Source organism: Gorilla gorilla, chromosome 21 (assembly GCF_029281585.2).
Source record: "Gorilla gorilla gorilla isolate KB3781 chromosome 21, NHGRI_mGorGor1-v2.1_pri, whole genome shotgun sequence".
Taxonomy (NCBI): domain Eukaryota; kingdom Metazoa; phylum Chordata; class Mammalia; order Primates; family Hominidae; genus Gorilla; species Gorilla gorilla.
In genome coordinates this window covers 51174243-51192303 of record NC_073245.2, presented here as the reverse complement: position 1 = coordinate 51192303, position 18061 = coordinate 51174243, and the positions used below count along the sequence as shown (strand labels likewise).

At 39.0% G+C, this 18061-nt stretch overlaps 1 protein-coding gene and 1 pseudogene across 5 annotated transcripts in view; one reads left to right on the top strand and one right to left on the bottom strand.

The window, feature by feature from the left end:
* DHX35 (DEAH-box helicase 35) overlaps nucleotides 1-18061 on the bottom strand; it is a 782267-nt gene that overhangs the window by 756176 nt on the left and 8030 nt on the right. For all 5 annotated transcript variants that reach the window (XR_010132262.1, XR_010132260.1, XR_010132261.1 and 2 more), the window contains exons 2-4: nucleotides 16337-16470; nucleotides 12915-13007; nucleotides 1630-1707 (exon numbers count right to left, since the gene is read on the bottom strand). Coding sequence is in view for 1 of the 5 variants with exons in the window: in XM_004062147.5 (XP_004062195.3) it covers nucleotides 1630-1707; nucleotides 12915-13007; nucleotides 16337-16470 (305 nt within the window). In the remaining 4 variants the exon portion in view is untranslated. The remainder of the gene's footprint in view (nucleotides 1-1629; nucleotides 1708-12914; nucleotides 13008-16336; nucleotides 16471-18061) is intronic.
* LOC109024417 (nucleophosmin-like) lies at nucleotides 6964-7858 on the top strand (annotated as a pseudogene).

The window sequence follows — 18061 nt, the reverse complement described above, 5'->3', positions numbered from 1 at the left end:
ACTTCCTTTTCTTTAAGCTTTTTTTTTTTTTTTTTTGGAGATAGGGTAAAGGTTGGAGTACAATGACACGATCATAACTCACCGCAACCTTAACTTCTGGGCTCAAGAGATCCTTCTGGCTCAGCCTCCCAAGTAGCTGGGACCACAGGCAGGTGCCAGCATGCCCAGCTAATTTTTTTTTAAATTGTTTTGTAGAGCCAGGGTCTTGCTATGTTGCCCAGGCTGTTCTCAAACTCCTAGGCTCAAGCAGTCCTCTTGCCTCGGCCTCCCAATGTGCTGGGAATACAGGCATTAGCCACCACACCCAATCTCTCAGAGCTAATTTAAAAACAACAAAAGAATTCAAACATACTATCAACAAAAAACTTATGGTGGCTCAGACTTCTACACAGTGATCCTCAACACCAAAAGGCAGTGAGCAAAGTCTGCAGTTCGCAGGGACAGTGTGAATCAAGAATTTTATGTCAACAAAAACCACAACTGAACATTCTCAAGCATATTAAAAAAAAAAAGCTGAATGATAAAATTCAGCCAATACAAGAAATAAAAGCAAAACGAGCAATTCAAGGTTAGCAAAACCATAGAAAATAACTAATGATGAGTACTGAATCCATTCAAGCTAGAATTAAGGTTAAACACCTGTGAGAATTATGATTAAGAACATGTACATTATAAATCTTGAAATGAAAATGACAGGACTGTATCTACAACAAATGGAGAAAGGGAAGGTGGAAAGAATACATGTGCTAATTTCCTCTTCTTTCATAACAGGAAACTATAAGGCGTAATTTGAAATATAGGTAACATCCTGAATTTTTTTGTACTCTTTTTTCTTACTTTTCAAGCTTTAATAAATTATCCTGCAGTGAACATTTATCCAAAGTACAGTCGCTACTCCTATTTCACTAAAGTTTCCTATTTTGTTAAATTCAATAAAAAATAAATATTAAATATGATCTCATTTTTATAAAATTATTTCTATCCAGCCAGTCAACCATTCATCTTCATCTTTAGGAGAAGCTTGGAATGATGTTCACAAATGTTCACATTGTTTATGTTGGATGGTGAAATTTGGGGTTTAAAAAATATATTGTTTTTTTATTTCCTCAGCACTTTATTGTTTAAAACGCTCATAATGTGCAGGATCAATTTAACAAAAATATTCAAATCATAATTCTTTTAAAACAGAAGACCTGGCCAGGCACAGTGGCTCATGCCTGTAATCCCAGCACTTTGGGAGGCTGAGGCAGGCGGATCACAAGATCAGGAGTTTGAGAACAGCCTGGCCAACGTGGTGAAACCCTGTCTCTACTAAAAATATAAAAAAATTAGCCAGGCGTAGTGGCACATGCCTGTAATGCCAGCTACTCGGGAGGCTGAGGCAGGAGAATTGCTTGAACCCAGGAGGTGGAGGTTGCAGTGAGTTGAGATAGCTCCATTTCACTCCAGCCTTGGGCAACAGAGTGAGACTCCGTCTAAGGAAAAAAATAAAAAAAAAAAAAACATAAAAACTGAAGACCTAAACTCTTAAGGAGCAACTTCTATTCATTTAAAGCCTTTAGGAAATGTAAACAAATCACAAATGTAGACAACGCAGATAGAATCTTTCCAACACAAAAAGAAACTCACTGTAACAGCAGCCACTCTTCGAGGCTGGGTCACTCCTACCACTCTTCCTTCAGCTGTCCAGCCGGCTTCTGCAAGGTACTACAAACAAAATCACATCTAAGTATACATATGATACCACTTTTCCAGAGCAATCTCCCCCAAGATGCTCCCGTATTGTGTTAAAATCACTAAGAAAGGAAAAAGTACAGTTCTTGTCCCAGCAGAACTTTGGGAATTATTTTACAGATGGAGGATCTGAGGCTTGGTAATGTTAGGTAATTTACTTAAGTTCACATCAAAGCTGATCAACAGAAGAACTAAGGCACAATTCCAGCATTCTGACACCCCAGTCCTGGAAAATCACCATGTACTACAGATGCCTCAGGGAACAAAAAATTATCCACAGGTCACTCAAAACAGTGCTAAATCTGTAGAACAAAGAATTTTTAAGCACATACAGAGATGGCTCAATATAAATATCAACCACACAACACATTTCAGCCATATTAAATAAAACAACTGGATTTTATATATATGACTATACACCATTAGATTAGTACACATATATAAAATTTGATTGAACAGGCACGGCGGCTCATGCCGGTAATCCCAGCACTTTGGGAGGCTGAGGCAGGCAGATCACTTGACGTCAAGACCAGCCTGGCCAACATGGTGAAACCCCGTCTCTACCAAAAATATAAAAACGTAGGTGGATGTGGTGGCACATGCCTGTAATCGTGACTACTCAGGAGGCTGAGGCAGGAGAATTGCTTGAACCTGGGAGGTGGAGGTTGCAGTGAGCCAAGATCCTGCCACTGCACTCCAGCCTGGGTGACAGAGAGAGACTCTGTCTCAAAAAAAAAAAATTTGATTAAGTGTATTTATCTGAGTTACCTACTTATTTAATATCTATGTATTTATTTGATTATATGCACTTAAAATCCAATATGGATAACAGTGGTTATCAGTTACATGTTTTTCTAACATCTAATAGTTTTACAATGAACATGTATTACTTCTACAATAGAAAAAAGATTTTAAAAGTTATTGCGTGTACCTTCTCATGTGTTCAAAAGAAATAAAGGAAGGATAATATAGATACTAAGAAATGGTTGTCTACAGGGAATGGGTGAGAAAGGTGTAGAAAGAAGGGGAAATGGAGGGAGGGGAACAGGGATAAAGAGGGCGTGTCAATGCTCTCAATAGATCTTTTTGTGTAGCTCTGACTCTGAGAATCATAGCCATGCATGTTTCACATACTTTTTAAACACCCAAAAGACAAATAAAACCAACCAGGATGTGGAGGGAAACCTAAAGGAAATATAAACACTAACAGATGACCCTTTCTATACTACAAATGAATAACATAACCACACTGCAGGGGGTGGAGAAGAAAAGAACTTATCTAAGTAATGATGGAAAAATATATCTTGACTGGATGTTGTAAGGCTAAAGACAGAAAGAACTGTACATAAATGCTGTAATCTAGTTAGTAAATATCCAAACAAGGTTACGAGTTAGCAATTCTGAAACTATTTTAATGAATCCACAAATATACTGTAGATGATGAGGACTAAGCTTCTCATTGTTGCAGAGAAGTCATAAATAAAGAAAGGCTCAAAAGAGCCCTATGGTATTAGATTGGAATCAGAAGCATTTGCATAAACTCATGGTGTTTAAGATATAGATGGATAGACAGATACAGATAGCTAGATGTTTTTATAATGTATGGCTTAATATTCATACATATATTTCCTAAGTCTGCTCACTGAGACTCAGCAATGACATCTCGTAGCAATGAGCACTCTAGCATCCAGATCATGATTTCTTTTTTTTTTTTTTTTTTTGAGACAGAGTCTCACTCTGTTGCCCAGGCTGGAGTGCAATGGCGTGATCTCAGCTCACTGCAACCTCCGACTCCTGGGTTTAAGCAATTCTCCTGCCTCAGCCTCCCTAGTAGCTGGGATTACAAGTATGCAACACCGTGCCCGGCTAATTTTTTGTATTTTTAGTAGAGACCAGGTTTTGCCATGTTGGCCAGGCTGGTCTCAAACTCCTGACCTCAGGTGATCCACCCACTTTGGCCTCCCAAAGTGCTGGGATTACAGGTGTGAGCCACCACGCCCGGCCCCAGATCATGATTTCTAAACATCATTCTCCAATAAAAGGAACCAGGGTTTGTGTAGGAAAAATATAAGACAAGCCTGAAACATCTTGTAGTACTAGAAAGTAAGGAAGTGGTCAAAAAAATGAAAGCTTTAGAAAGAAAACAGGAGCCAAAATGAAGGAGCTTCTAATGTTCAAAGACGAAACAATTTGAGCAACACAATAAATAATGACAGTACTGGGCTTTAATACATAGAAAAAAATAAGTATCTATGAATCCATATTGATATACGCAAATAATCTAAGAAATAAGTGAGGAAGAAAGCACAGTTCTTCCTTACAGAAAATTACATTTAATAAAGATAGAGGGGAAGAGGAGAAAAGAAAATCATCACTGCTACAGACAAGATCCACTGAGGGGGATACTAAACTTAGTAGGTGAGAGTTGGAAGAAAAGCAGACTATTTGCAGTGTGAAAATATGTCCCCCAAGATACATATCAACTAAAAAGGGAAAGACAGTAGTTTCACAGGCAAAAGCTGGAACCTTAACCAAGTGACCAAAGTTGCTATTACCGGTGACAAGACATATGAACATTATGAACCCTTGAAATGATGCACTAAGGATACAATATCATTTCTGTAGTATTCTTTCCAAAAATACACAAGCTCCTTCTAATCATGAGAAAACATGACATAAACCCAAACTGAGGAACATTCTACAAAGTAATCCCATTAGTCTTTTAAAGTGTCAAGTTCATGAAAGATGAAGACATATTGAGGAATTCGCACAACCTAGAAAAGATTAGGGAGAAACAACAACTAAATGCAATGTAGGATCCTAGAACTAAAAAAGAACCTTAGTAAGAAAACTGATGAGATTTAAATAAGACCTATAGTCTAATTACTATTATTGTACCAATGTTAATGTCCTGCTTTCAATCTCTGCACTAGTAGTGAAGAGTATAAGGGAATTCTGTATTTTTTTTTGCAATTTTTCTATTAGTCTAAAAGTAGTTAAAAATAAAGTTTAGAAAATGACTGTAAGAAACAAAGGGTTGAAGATAACGTAGGGTTTTTGCTATAAAAACTATAAACTTTATCTTGTATTAAATACATACACAAAATACTACCAACCACCCCAATCAACACAAATACAAAAAAAAAAAAACAGAACTATAAGAATAATAGCTAAGAGTCAATGAGTACCTTATTAAGTGCCAGGAACTGTGCTGAGTGCCTTATATGCATTAACCCATTTAATCCTCAAAACAAATTCTGTAAGGAAGGTAACATCATCATCAACAATACACAGATGAGGAAACAAAGAGGCCACATAATTTGTCCAAGGAAACAAATAAAAATCTGTGTCCTGGACTTCAAGCTCAGCAAACCAAAGTCATGACACATAAACAGAACACAACATATTATCCAACTTCAAACACACATAGCCAATCTCTTAGCAGTAGTGTTAAGTGAAAGAAAAACAATTTCCATAAAAATAAGCCTGTCCATAAAGCTAGTCACCTCAATACCCTGTGTGATTCAGACTTCTATGGCATGCTTATGATTGCTGAGAGGTGGAAATTTAAAGCTACTGAAAAAGCAGGTGTAGTGCTGACGTCAAGAGGCAGTGGAGAGTCACGGAGGGAGATCACTAAAACGTAGCTGAGGTCCATCTGAGTTCTCCACTCTTTTTAAGGATCACCAAATCTGGGCTTCTGGCTAAAGAACAGAATTAGGAAGAACTCCACCAGTAACAGTACTAATAAAAACTGTACTTAAGAAGAGCTTGTGTTCATAGCCCTTTTTTTTTTTTTTACAGAACTCTAGTGAAAAAAAAAATCATCTAGGTTCTACATATAGTTTGTAGAATTTCAAAATTATTAAGTATCTAGTGCTTTTGCACGTTGTTTTTTCCCAAGGAAAGGTACTATATAAATCTAACAAGAGAGAAAAACCTGCTCCGTATCCTTGCTGTAACCTTTAGTTCCTCAGCCATTCCAATTTTCCTAGGTCATAGCCCAAATTTAGCTTCACAATAAGTTGGAAACAGTGACTGTCTCAGGGACGGGGAACTGAGTGGCTAGGAGAAAAGGGAATACTCCATAGGAGGGGTAGCAGATATTTGGACCAATAATACAATCTATTACAATGATCTAGTCATTTTCAACAGCAAAGCTTAGGAGATGAACTTTTCACCATTTATTCCTTTGTTCTTTTTGAATTTTGTACTATGTAAATGTATTTCCTATTTTTAAAAAGTTTATAATAAAATGCAATTCCTTAAAATAATTCAATTCAAATGCACGTGTGTTTTGAGCCAGCAACCCCATAAGTATTTTATTTATTCTATAAAAATATCTATATGTGTGCAAAATGATTTATGTGCAAACTGACTCCACTGCATCATTGTGATAATACAAAACTGTAAACAACCTAAATGTCTGTCAATTGGGGATTGGTAAATTATGTTCACATACTAGCATCTATGGAACTGGAAAAAAAAACCAATAATACATTATGTGAAAAAAAAGACCAAGTGTGAAGGCATTACCTGACTTCAAAAAACGCTACAAAGCTATAAACAAAACAGCATGGTCCTCACATAAAAACAGACACACAGACCAGTGGAACAGAACAGAAAATCCAGAAATAAATCCACACATTTAAAGTCAAGTGATTTTCAACAAAAGCACCAAGAACACATCTTAGGGAAAGGACAATCTGTTTAATAAATGGTGCTGGGAAAACTAGATGATCACATGCAGAAAAATGAAATCAGTTCCCTAACTCTCACCACATATAAAAATCAAATCAAAATGGATAAAAGACTTAAATGAAAGGACCAAAGTTATGAAACTACCAGAACAAAAGAGAAGGAAAACACTTCATGACACTGGTCTGGGCAAGGATTTTTTGGATATGACCTCAAAAACACAGGCAACAAAAAGCAAAAATAGACAAACGGGATTGCATCAAATTAAAAAGCTTCTGTTCAGCAACGAAAACAATCAACAGAGTGAAGAGAAAACCTACAGAATGGGAGAAAATAAATGCAAACTATTATCTGATAAAGAGTTAATATCTAGAATATATAAGGTGCTCAAACAATTCAATAGCAAAAAACTGAAAATCCAATTTAAAATGAGCAAAAGGGTGTGATTCCGCCCTGCACAGCTGTTCTCTGGAGCAGGAGTCATTTATCTCCATCCGCCTTCTCTCCCACCTAAGTACGTGCCACCACCCCATGAAAGATTCGATGGACACGGACATGAGCCCTCTGAGGCCCCAGAACTATCTTTTTGGTTGTGAACTAAAGGCCATCAAAGATCATCACTTCAAGGTGGATAATGATGAAAATGAGCACCAGTTATCTTTAAGAACGGTCAGCTCAGGGGCTGGTGCAAAGGATGAATTGCACATTGTTGAAGCAGAGGCAATGAATTACGAAGGCAGTCCAATTAAAGTAACACTGGCAACTTTGAAAATGTCTGTTCAGCCAATGATTTCCCTTAGGGGCTTTGAAATAATACCACCGGTGGTCTTACAGTTGAAGTGTGGCTCAGGGCCAGTGCATATTAGTGGACAGCACTTAGTAGCTGTAGAGGAAGATGCAGAGTCAGAAGATGAAGAGGAAGAAGATGTGAAACTCTTAAGTGTATCTGGAAGGTGATCTGCCCCTGGAGGTGGTAGCAACGTTCCAGAGAAAAAAGTAAAACTTGCTGCTGCTGCTAATGATGATGATTTTGATGATGAGGAAACTGAAGAAAAAGCCCCAGTAAAGAAAGCTATACAAGATACTCCAGCCAAAAAATGCACAAAAGTCAAATCAGAATGGAAAAGACTCAATACCACCAACACCAAGATCAAAAGGACAAGAATCCTTCAAAAAACAGGAAAAAAATTCCTAAAATATCAAAAGTTCTGTAGAAAACACTAAAGCAAAAATGCAAGCAAGTATAGAAAAAGGTGGTTCTCTTCCCAAAGTGGAAGCCGAGTTCATCAATTATGTGAAGAATTGCTTCCAGATGACTGACCAGGAGGCTATTCAAGATCTCTGGTAGTGGAGGAAGTCTCTTTGGAAAATAGTTTAAACAATATGTTTAAAATTTTCCATCTTATTTCTTTTCTGCAACAGTTGATATCTGGCTGTTCTTTTTATAATGCAGAGTGAGAACTTTCCCTACCGTGTTTGATAAATGTTGTCCAGGTTCCATTGCCAAGACTGCGTTGTCCAAAATGCCTGTTTCATTTTTAAAGATGGAACTCCACCCTTTGCTTGGTTTTAGGTATGTATGGAATGTCATGATAGGACATAATAGTAGTGGTGGTCAGACATGGAAATGGTGGGGAGACAAAAATATGGAAAATAAATGTGAAATAAAACTCAGTATCTTAATAAAGTTAAAAAAAAGATGGGCAAAAGACCTGAATAGACATTTCTCAAAAGAAGATGCACAAACAGCGTATTATTTCATATATACGAAATAATGCTCAACAACACTAATCATCAGGAAAATGCAAATCAAAACCACAATGAGATACCACCTGACCCCAGTTAGAATGGCTACTATCAAAAAGATGAACGACAGCAAATGTTGACAAGAATGTGGAGAAAAGGGAACTCTTGCACACTGTTGGTGACAATGTAAACTAGTACAGCCACTATGGACAACAATATGGAGGTTTCTCGAAAAATTAAAAACAGAACAACCATATGATGCAGCAATCCCACTACTGGGTATTTATTCCCAGGAAAAGAAACCAGAACATCAAAGAGACATGTGCACTCCCATCACTATTCACAACAGCCGAGACATGGAATCAGCCTAGGTGTCCAACAACAGATGAACTGGTTTTTAAAATGTGATATATATACACAATAGAATACTATTCAGTCATAAAAAAGAATGAAATCCTGTCATTTGCGCCAACACAGATGAACCTAGAGGACATGATGTTAAGTGAAATAAGCCAAGCACAGAAGGACAAATACTGCATGAGCTCACTCACATGTGGAATCTAAAAAAGTTGATCTTACAAAAGTAGAGAATAGAACAGTGGATACTAGGGGCTGCAGAGGGAAGAGGGAAACAGGGAGTAGGGAGAATAAAAGGTTGGTCAACAAGCACAGAGTTATATAGGAGGAATAAGTTCTGGTGTTCTACTGCACAGCAGAGTGACTATAGTTAACAATAATGTGCCATAGACTTCAAAATAGCTAAGAGAGATTTTGAAGGTACTCACCACAAAGAAATGATAAATGTTTGAGGTGATGGATATGATAATGACCCAGATTTGATCATTATACAACATACACATATATCAAAACATTACACTAAATCCCATAAATATGCACAGTTATTGTGTCAATTCAAAACAGTTTTTTTTAAAAATGAAAGAATAAGTAAAAACAAAAAAAAGTCAAGGCATACTAAAACATGTATAGATGTTTCATGTTTAAAATAGGGCATATATGTGCATACACACACACACACACACACACACACAGACACTTCTCTGTAAATGCATGAAAAAATTTCTACCAAGAAACTCATAATACTGATTATAACTGCACAAAGGAAATGAGTACCAGGAAGACAGGGCAGAAGGAAATCTTTGTATGTCCCTTTGTGCCTTTTGAATTTTAAATCATGTGAACCTATTAATGTTCAAAAATATTAAAAATATTCAAATCTTAAAATTAAAAGAAAAAAAAACTACCTTTGTTTGCCCACATTACCCAGCCGAGATCCTCAGCCTCTGCTCTTTATCCTTCCCACCAGCTTTCCCTGGACTTAGTAACACAGCAGGCCCTCTCTGTTCCCTGGCAGCTAAGCCTTGCAGGAGTAAATGGCCAAATCACTGTGATATATTTATCACTGTTCCAAATACCTGCCACCCATCCCTATGGGAGGATTATATACACTGTCACCCCGTTGCTATCAGGCCTGGCCATATAACTTGCTTTGACCAATGAAATGTGAGCAGAAGGCCCACTTTTGGTCAGAAGTTTTAAGAGCTGTCTCATGATTCTGCCATCTACCACAAGATCAACAAGTGCTTCATAAGAGCAGTACCATCAGCCTAAGGCCCAATGATGATGTGATAGAATCTCAAAGCCAACCCAAGATAACCACACAGTATGAGCAAGAAATAAACCTTTGTGTTTTTAAGCCACTGAGATTTTCAGGTTCTTTGTTACCAGAACATAGTTTATCCTAAGCTGACTACATAACGTCACAGACTAATTCCCAAACAATTCTGGAACATCATGTGGTCTTTTACCTCTGTTCTATATTCCATAACCTCATTACTCTCTACAGTGTCCTCACCTATAAAATGAAGATAATAATGGTATTTGCTTCATAGGGTCATTGAGGATTAAACAGATCAACATGTGTAAAATCACTTTATGTAGCACTTATTACTGTTATTACTTGTTATACTATTGTTATGTTACTCTCTAAATGACAATCACACAGTAATTTAACCTTTCTCCTGTTTCTTCCTGTAAGAAATGAGTAACTTACTAGGCTCTCAATTCCATCTGCATATACGGTTATCTTTTTCCTCCAGGCCACCATTTCCTCTGCTGCATGCATTTCAAATTGTCCTTTACTAGGTCATCTACCTTTACTAGGTCTGTCTACCTTTCCCTAGCTGTCTATTGGGAAACTTTAAAAAAATACCTACATCTGGGTCCCAACCTATTAATAAACCCATTATTCAAAATGGAGTTGGGGAGCAGACAAAAAAAAAGATCCACACAGATCCTGGCATGACCACAAGTCTGGACCAAACAGTCAACAACACATCGTTAACATATTCAAATATGCAAAGGGATTTTTATCATCTTTCCCTTAGACACCCTTAACCCTAAAACCCTACCACTGGACATGCTATCTCCAAGATGAACAACCCAGGACTGAACCAGTTCTCCTGCTCCCTGGTCGCTCTGTTGGCTGAAACTGCCACCTACCCACCTCTCCAGAAACCTCACTCTGTCTTTGCTTTCTCTAACCATGAAGAGTCTCCTGGTTCCTCTGTCATTTCCCTGGCTGCCATTCTATCTCCTTTCTGCTCCTGACTCCTGAATGTTGATGCTCCATGGACTTTGTCCTTAATCCTCTTCTCAGTTATTTCTGTTCCATCTCCTTCCTGCATGTATCAGGATGTTCAATCCCTATGTCCACACCTTCTACGTCTGACCTCTGCCAAGCTTCAGAGTCCCATTCCAAACTTCCTGCTAATAATGTCATCAAAGGCCATCAATAATATAGGAAAAAATAAATATGTTTAAAAACAAACACATTAATTTCCCCTCAAAAAAACAATCTTTACTTTTCTATCACATTTAATACTAGCACTGTTCGCCAAGGCAGCAAGTCGTGATCAATCACTTGGCACCTTTGTCCCTTCCCCTTTGTCATCACAAATATCCATCTATTAGATTGGTGCAAAAGCACCAACTTAAGTTTCTAATGTCTACAGACCCTAACGCTAAAATTGTAAATTGTTCTCCTTCCTGTCCTCAGCAGATTATCCCACTATCACCTCTTGGTTGAGGACCCCGTTACGCCATCCTTCTCCAGACCACTGCAATAGCTTTCTATGTCCTGTCTCCTCCAGTTTCTAAGTCACCTTATATCTCAATATAATCATTTATCTAAAGCTCAGCTTGTCATATTGTTTACTTGCTTGCAAACCCTACAAGGACACAACCACTCTGAATATCTTAGACATTATTTACTAAAGTTGAACACAGGATCCAGCAATGCTACTCTTAGGTAGAGCCCAGCAGGAGAATGTGCACATACGTTCACCAAAGACAAGCACATGAATGTTCACAGCAGCACTATCCATAACTAAAAACTAGGAATGACTCAAATGTCAGTAACAACAGGAAAAATAAACAAACCACAGAATACTCATAGAGTGGAATACTAACTAGCAGGGGTTAGCATTACATTTTACATTTCTGTAAAGGGCCAGATGGTAATTTTTAGGTTTTGAGGATCATAGGGTCTCTGTCAAAACTGTTCAAGCCTGTGTGGTAGCCTGAAAGGAGCCACCGGCAATATATCAACAAGTAGGAGTGGCTGTGTGCCAGCAAAGATTTCTCTACAAAACAGGCAGTGGGCTGCATCTGGCTACTGGCTGTGACTTGCCGAACCCTGCTATGCAGTAATGAGAATGAACAAACTGCAACTAATTCAACACCAAGGAAGACTCACACATAACGTTGGACAAAAGCAGCTATATTACTCCTTTATAAAAGTCCAAATATATGCAAAACTAATTTATGAGGTTAGTAGCCAGAATAAGAGCTACCCTTGTGTTCATGATTGTAGGGGTAAGCAGACATTGCAGTTAGAGATGAGAACAGAACACAGAAGAAGAGTTCTTGAGGTTTTGGTAATGTTCTGTTTCTTGATCTGGGTGCTGGTAACACAGATGTATTCCACTTGCAGAAATGTATCAAGGTGTACAATTATGATATAGGTACTTTCCTACATATATGTCATACCTCAAGAAAATTAACATTAAAAAAGGAAGTAAGAACCTGCAAGGTCTCTCAAGCTCAGTCAGTCTTCACTCTTCAAATTAAGGTTCTTAAGACACACTCTGAACTCACCCTACACTTCTCCACCCCAGTATTTCTAACCACAATATTCACTGGCTTGGAATATCTTCTCAGTCAGCTCCCAGTCAAGGTCAATTTCAAATGCCAATTCCTTTACAAGGCCTTTCTTGATCCTTCTTTCTACTCCTATCCACTTCACATAGGATTTTTCCTAGTAAGAAAGGGTCCTTCCATAGCACTGCATAATACTATAACAGCCAATTTTTATTTACAACTACAGCAAAATTCATTTTACCCCACCTCTTCAACTGTAACTATTTAAGGATAAAAACTCTATATTTCACATCTTTGAATAAATCTCCATTGTAACTTTCAGAGGATGGCTATTCCATTACTATTTTGGAATTATAATAAATCAAAGACAAACTGTTACTTTAGTACTCACCAAAGAAATTATAAGCCCTAAAAGTTTAATAAAAAATATCTAGTTGAAGTGAACATTTCCGGAAAGGAGACCTTAAAAATGTAAATGATAGTAAAGAGAGTTCTCAAGTTACAAAATTCTTCCAGCCAAATCGAAGTGTAAAGACACTTATTAAATACGTACTCACCTGAGGAATCTGTGTGCTCTTCCCACATCCCGTTTCACCAACAATCACCACTGTCTGATAATTTTCTATCAAGTATAAAATATGATTCCTAAGCTGAAAAAGAATAACACACCTTGCAAATAGCCATACATTGTCTCAAAAGACCTAAACAACGATATTTAAACATTGTGAAATGAGCTGTTTTCAAAGGAAAGTAAATTTTAAGTAGAACCATCAAAATGTATTTCTAACCCTCAGGTACTGTTCCTCTCAGTATGAGCGAATACAACTGCAATAAAGTGTTAACACTTATCAAAATACATAATGCATACGCCCTTTACGATTTTCACTTATAAGAAATTATAGGCCGGGCGGGGTGGCTCACGCCTGCAATCCCAGCACTTTGGGAGGCCAGGGCCGGGGGTGGATCACGAGGTCAGGAGTTCAAGACCAGCCTGGCCAACATGGTGAAACATCGTCTCTACTAAAAATACAAAAATTAGCTGGGCGCAGTGGAAAGTGCCTGTAATACTAGCTACTCAGGACGCTAAGGCAGCAGAATTGCTTGAACCCAGGCGGGGGGAGTGAGGCGAGACCACGCCACTGCACTTCAGCCTGAGCAACAGGGTGAGACTCTGTCTCAAAAAAAAAAAAAAAAAACAAGAAATTATAGACATACTGCTACATACTATATGTGTACAAAGACATAAATACAAGCATACTCATTGCAGAGTTGTTTATAATAGCCAAAAATTCAAATAACCTAAATGTTGATCAACAAAAGTTTGGTTAAATCAGTTATAAAATATTCCAATAATGGAATAATTTGTAGTTATTAAGAAGAGGAAATATCTACTTATACTGATATGGAATGATCTATAAGATATGTTAAGAAAAGGAAGTAAGATGCAGAACAGTGTGAATAATACACTAGTAACTGCATTTTTCTAAGGGCAAACACGTATCTACTTGTTTATGCGTAGACTGTTTTTGGGGAAAAACAAAACAAAACAAGAAGCTGTCAATAGTGCTGCCCCCAGAGAGGTTGACATTTTCTTACACTAAGGACAATATACAAAGCAGAAATCAGGAGGCATTTATAAGACTGGGTCTAATCAGAAGTGAACATGGCAGACTTGCATCCAAGATAGAGTCACTATTGTCTATACAGCAGCCTAAAGAAGGCAGACAAGGGAACAGGTGGCCTCATAATGGTGCTAGGGAAGAGGCAGTGATCTTTAACAATCTGTTGCTGCTTTAGTTCCAACATTGTTTTGTTTTGTTTTGTTTTTTGAGATGGAGTCTCGCTCTGTTGCCCAGGCAGGAGTGCAGTGGTGCAATCTTGGCTCACTGCAACCTCCACCTCCCGGGTTCAAGAGTTCTCCTGCCTCAGCCTCCCAAGTAGCTGGGATTACAAACATGTGCCACCACGCCCGGCTAATTTTTTATATTTTTAGTAGAGATGGGGTTTCACCATGTTTGCCAGGTTGGTCTCGAACTCCTTGTCTCAAGTGATCCAGCCGCCTCAGCCTCCCAAAGCCTATAGGATTACAGCCGTAAGCCACCACACCGAGCCTCCAATTTCTGTTTTTAAAGCTACTTTTACTTTTTGTTTGAAAGGGAAAAAGGATGGTGTAGAGGTAACTTGTTTTCCTTTTTGTCTCGATTTATCTTTAACATCTTATAAGATCTCAACTGTAGTTAAACTCTGCTTTGCTTTATATCAGTAACTTACACCCTTCTTCTTACCATTTTAATTTCATAAACATTTCTCAACTTCTTGTTGCTTTTCTTTTTTTTTTTTTCATTTGCTGTTTCATTTATGTTATCTCATAAGTACAGTTGGGAGACAAAGAATATTCAAGAAAAGGCCAAAATTTAAATACTTGAGTAAACAGTAATTTCCCTTGTACTTGAGCATTTACTACATGTCAGGTATCTTGCTAAATGCTCTGCATGGATGATCTCATCTGGTCCTCATAACAGTCCTATGAGGTAGGTGCTCCTGTAGTCCTACATCACAGATAACGAAAAGAAGCTCAGAATGGAGAAGTGAGGTCACACAGCACACAAATGGTGGAGCTTGGGTTTGAACCCTGAAGTCTAGCTCCAGAGTCCGGACACTTCATCACAGCTCAAACTGTCCCTCAGTGGTGAGAAAGCAATAGTAAACCTACCATCTCATCTCCTGAAAGTCAAACTTGCTAACATTCATACATAGTGAATGTGTTAGTCACTTGAGGAAGAAACCCAGAGACAGTCAGTTCACTTGTGACTAAAATATTGGGAGCCACATAAAACTCCAAGTAAGGCAATCTGGCTAAATTAAGAAGGCTGCTGTTGCCTATCTATTTGGAGAAAGAACACATTAATAGAAGAGGAATTATCAGGACAGTCTAGTCAAAAGAACTCCATGAGTATAAGAACTTGGCACCTTTTGGCTGCTCACACCTGTAATCCCAGCACTTTGGGAGGCCGAGGCAGGAGAACTGCTTGAGCTCAGGGGTTCGTGACCAGCCTGAACAATATAGGAAGACCCTGTCTGATAGACAGACAGACAGACAGACAGACAGATAGACAGAACACGGCAACTTTCACCCAGCACCGTCCAGGAGAAAGAAAGAGACACAGATGCTGGTGGCCACACCTACTCGGGTCATTCCAGGGGCATCCTGTGGAGCAGGGAGAATTCCTGCTCCTGATGAGGGCATCAGGGGCTGTATGACATTTCTGTAACCTGTCTTGGCTCTGTACTTCCTGATTACAATTTGGCTTCCCATGTGGATGTGCCAACAGGGAGAAAGTGTATATGTCAACTGTGTCCATCTGTACTGGAGAATTATCGCTAGCCATAAATGAACAGTTCTGAATGAATTCTAGTTTGCACTTTGGTCTCCTGTAGCTGAGCACGCATCTGTTTTGTGAGCGCTAATAAAACTGAGTGTCTGGATGTGCACTTGGTAAGTAGTAACCATACCAAAATCCTATCACTGTCTCAGAGGAAGTCAGAGTATTAACTGATGTCTTCAGCAGAAACAACCTCATATTCCCAATTAAACTTGTTTAAAGGAGTGACTTTAAAAATAAAGCAAAAATTGGCCATATGTTGGTAATCTGTTATATAGAAATTAACTGCTATTTTCTCTACTTTTCTGTATGTCTGAAATTGTCCATAGCTGAAAGGAATAAAGGGGAAAACAAAAGTCATTCTAATTCTTCCAGTTTTCCAGTATGTACAATGCAACTGAAAAAATCTTAAGGACTTTCAAGATTTATATGGTTAACTAAAAAATACACAGTATGAAAAGTCATCCCTTACAATAAGGGTTTCTCTGAGCTCACTGTGTTCTAGAAAGAGGACATCATTCCCTTCAGTGCTGAGCATAAAGCTAATGCAGACACACAATTCAAGCCCACAGGTTGAACATGATTATTTGACGTACCTTGAATACCGGCAGCTTCTGCCTCTGCTGCTCTATGGAAAGCGCAGCATAAGGGTTGTAAACAACCGTCGTCCCAGAGTTTTCAGCCAGACTTTGTCTCTCTTCAGAGATGCTTACACCTGGCCCCTCTGTACCTGCAGCAGAAATGTTTTTTTTCAGATTCTCTGATACAATGAACAGAAAAAGGTGTTAAGGTTATAAACTTTCAAAGATGAAGATATACAGGAGAAGCAATACTTTTTATCTCAAACTACTCAAAGGTATTCAACCTTAACTTTAGGAAAGAATCCAGAAAAGCGCCTACGAGGAACTAAAAATCTTCCCTAAAAGCTTCACTGCAGTGTCAAAAACAAACAAGACAGGGTTAGGTGCAGTGGCTCACGCCTGTAACCCCAGCACTTTGGGAGGCCGAGGCGGGCGGATTGCCTGAACTCAGGGGTTCGAGACCAGTCTGGGCAACAAGGTGAAACCCCACCTGTACCAAAATACAAAAAATTAGCCAGGCGTGCATGGCGGTGTGTGTCTGTAGTCCCAGCTACTCGGGAGGCTGAGGCAGGAGAATTGCTTGAATCCAGGAGGCAGGGGTTGCAGTGAGCCAAGATCGGGCCCCTGCACTCCAGCCTGGGCAACAGAGCAAGACTCTGTCTCCAAAAAAAAGAAAAAAGAAACAAGATGGCAGTCCCACTGGGCTCCAAATTGGCCACTCAGAACTGTGTATTACAGAGCACAGTGTCTTTACTTCTGGCCTCCATGTCCATGTTATTACTGAATTCTTAACAGAAGTGAAAGAAACCCAGTGGGAATTAGCTGAGGTAAAAGGATGAATCTTGTTACTGTAGGATGGCAATAAGGCTCAGAGATGACAGAAACTGGGCACTCAAAGCAGCCATGGCTTTCTTCTTCTCTCACCTTGGCACGTCTTGCAGGTTCCTTCCAGCCCCTTAGGTTGGCTACTGTACAGGAGCTGGAAAGACGGCTGCCGGCAGTGCCAGGGTTCACGCTTACAATTCCTCTACCAATCATTCATCATGGTCCAGCAAGGACCAACAAGGATGGACCAAGGGCCCACTCCATGTCACGCACCACTCTAAGCACTAGAAACACTGCAGTGAACAATACAGATGCCAGCCCTACCCTCACGGAGCTCACTTGCTTTTTTAATTCTTCCTCTCAGTGGAAAGTAACTTGGTGCATGAAGTGGTCATAAGTGCTATGGAGAGAAATAAAGACACCGTAAGGGGGACTGGGAGTCCCAGGTATGTGTTGTACTTTGGGGTGGGGGAGGCTCTTTTATACTGGACAGACAGGGACTGACTTCTCCCAGCTTAGGTCCAATCCCCACCCCAATACAATCAACCATGGCCAGTGGAATGGGATGAGGTAAATGACAGTCCCCATTGGAACCATGGAATCGGGAGTGGATAGATGGGAAATGCTATTCTCAGTAACCGCCATGCTGGGCAGATTAAACAAGAGATCTTCACCCTGGCTTCTTGCTAAGAACAATGACAAACTGGTGATCATGATGGTGAAGAATAGGGAAGCCATATCCCATCATGAAAACCTGTTGAAGGTTCCATACAGTTTTAGCTCAAACAGAAAAACAACTCAGGAGAAACATAACTTTAAATTTTGTGAGCAGCTTCCATAACTTTTCGTGCTGATTTGCTGCTGTAACTCTAGGACAGAACTAGGAGTAATAAGTAAATGACACAGGGTTCAGAA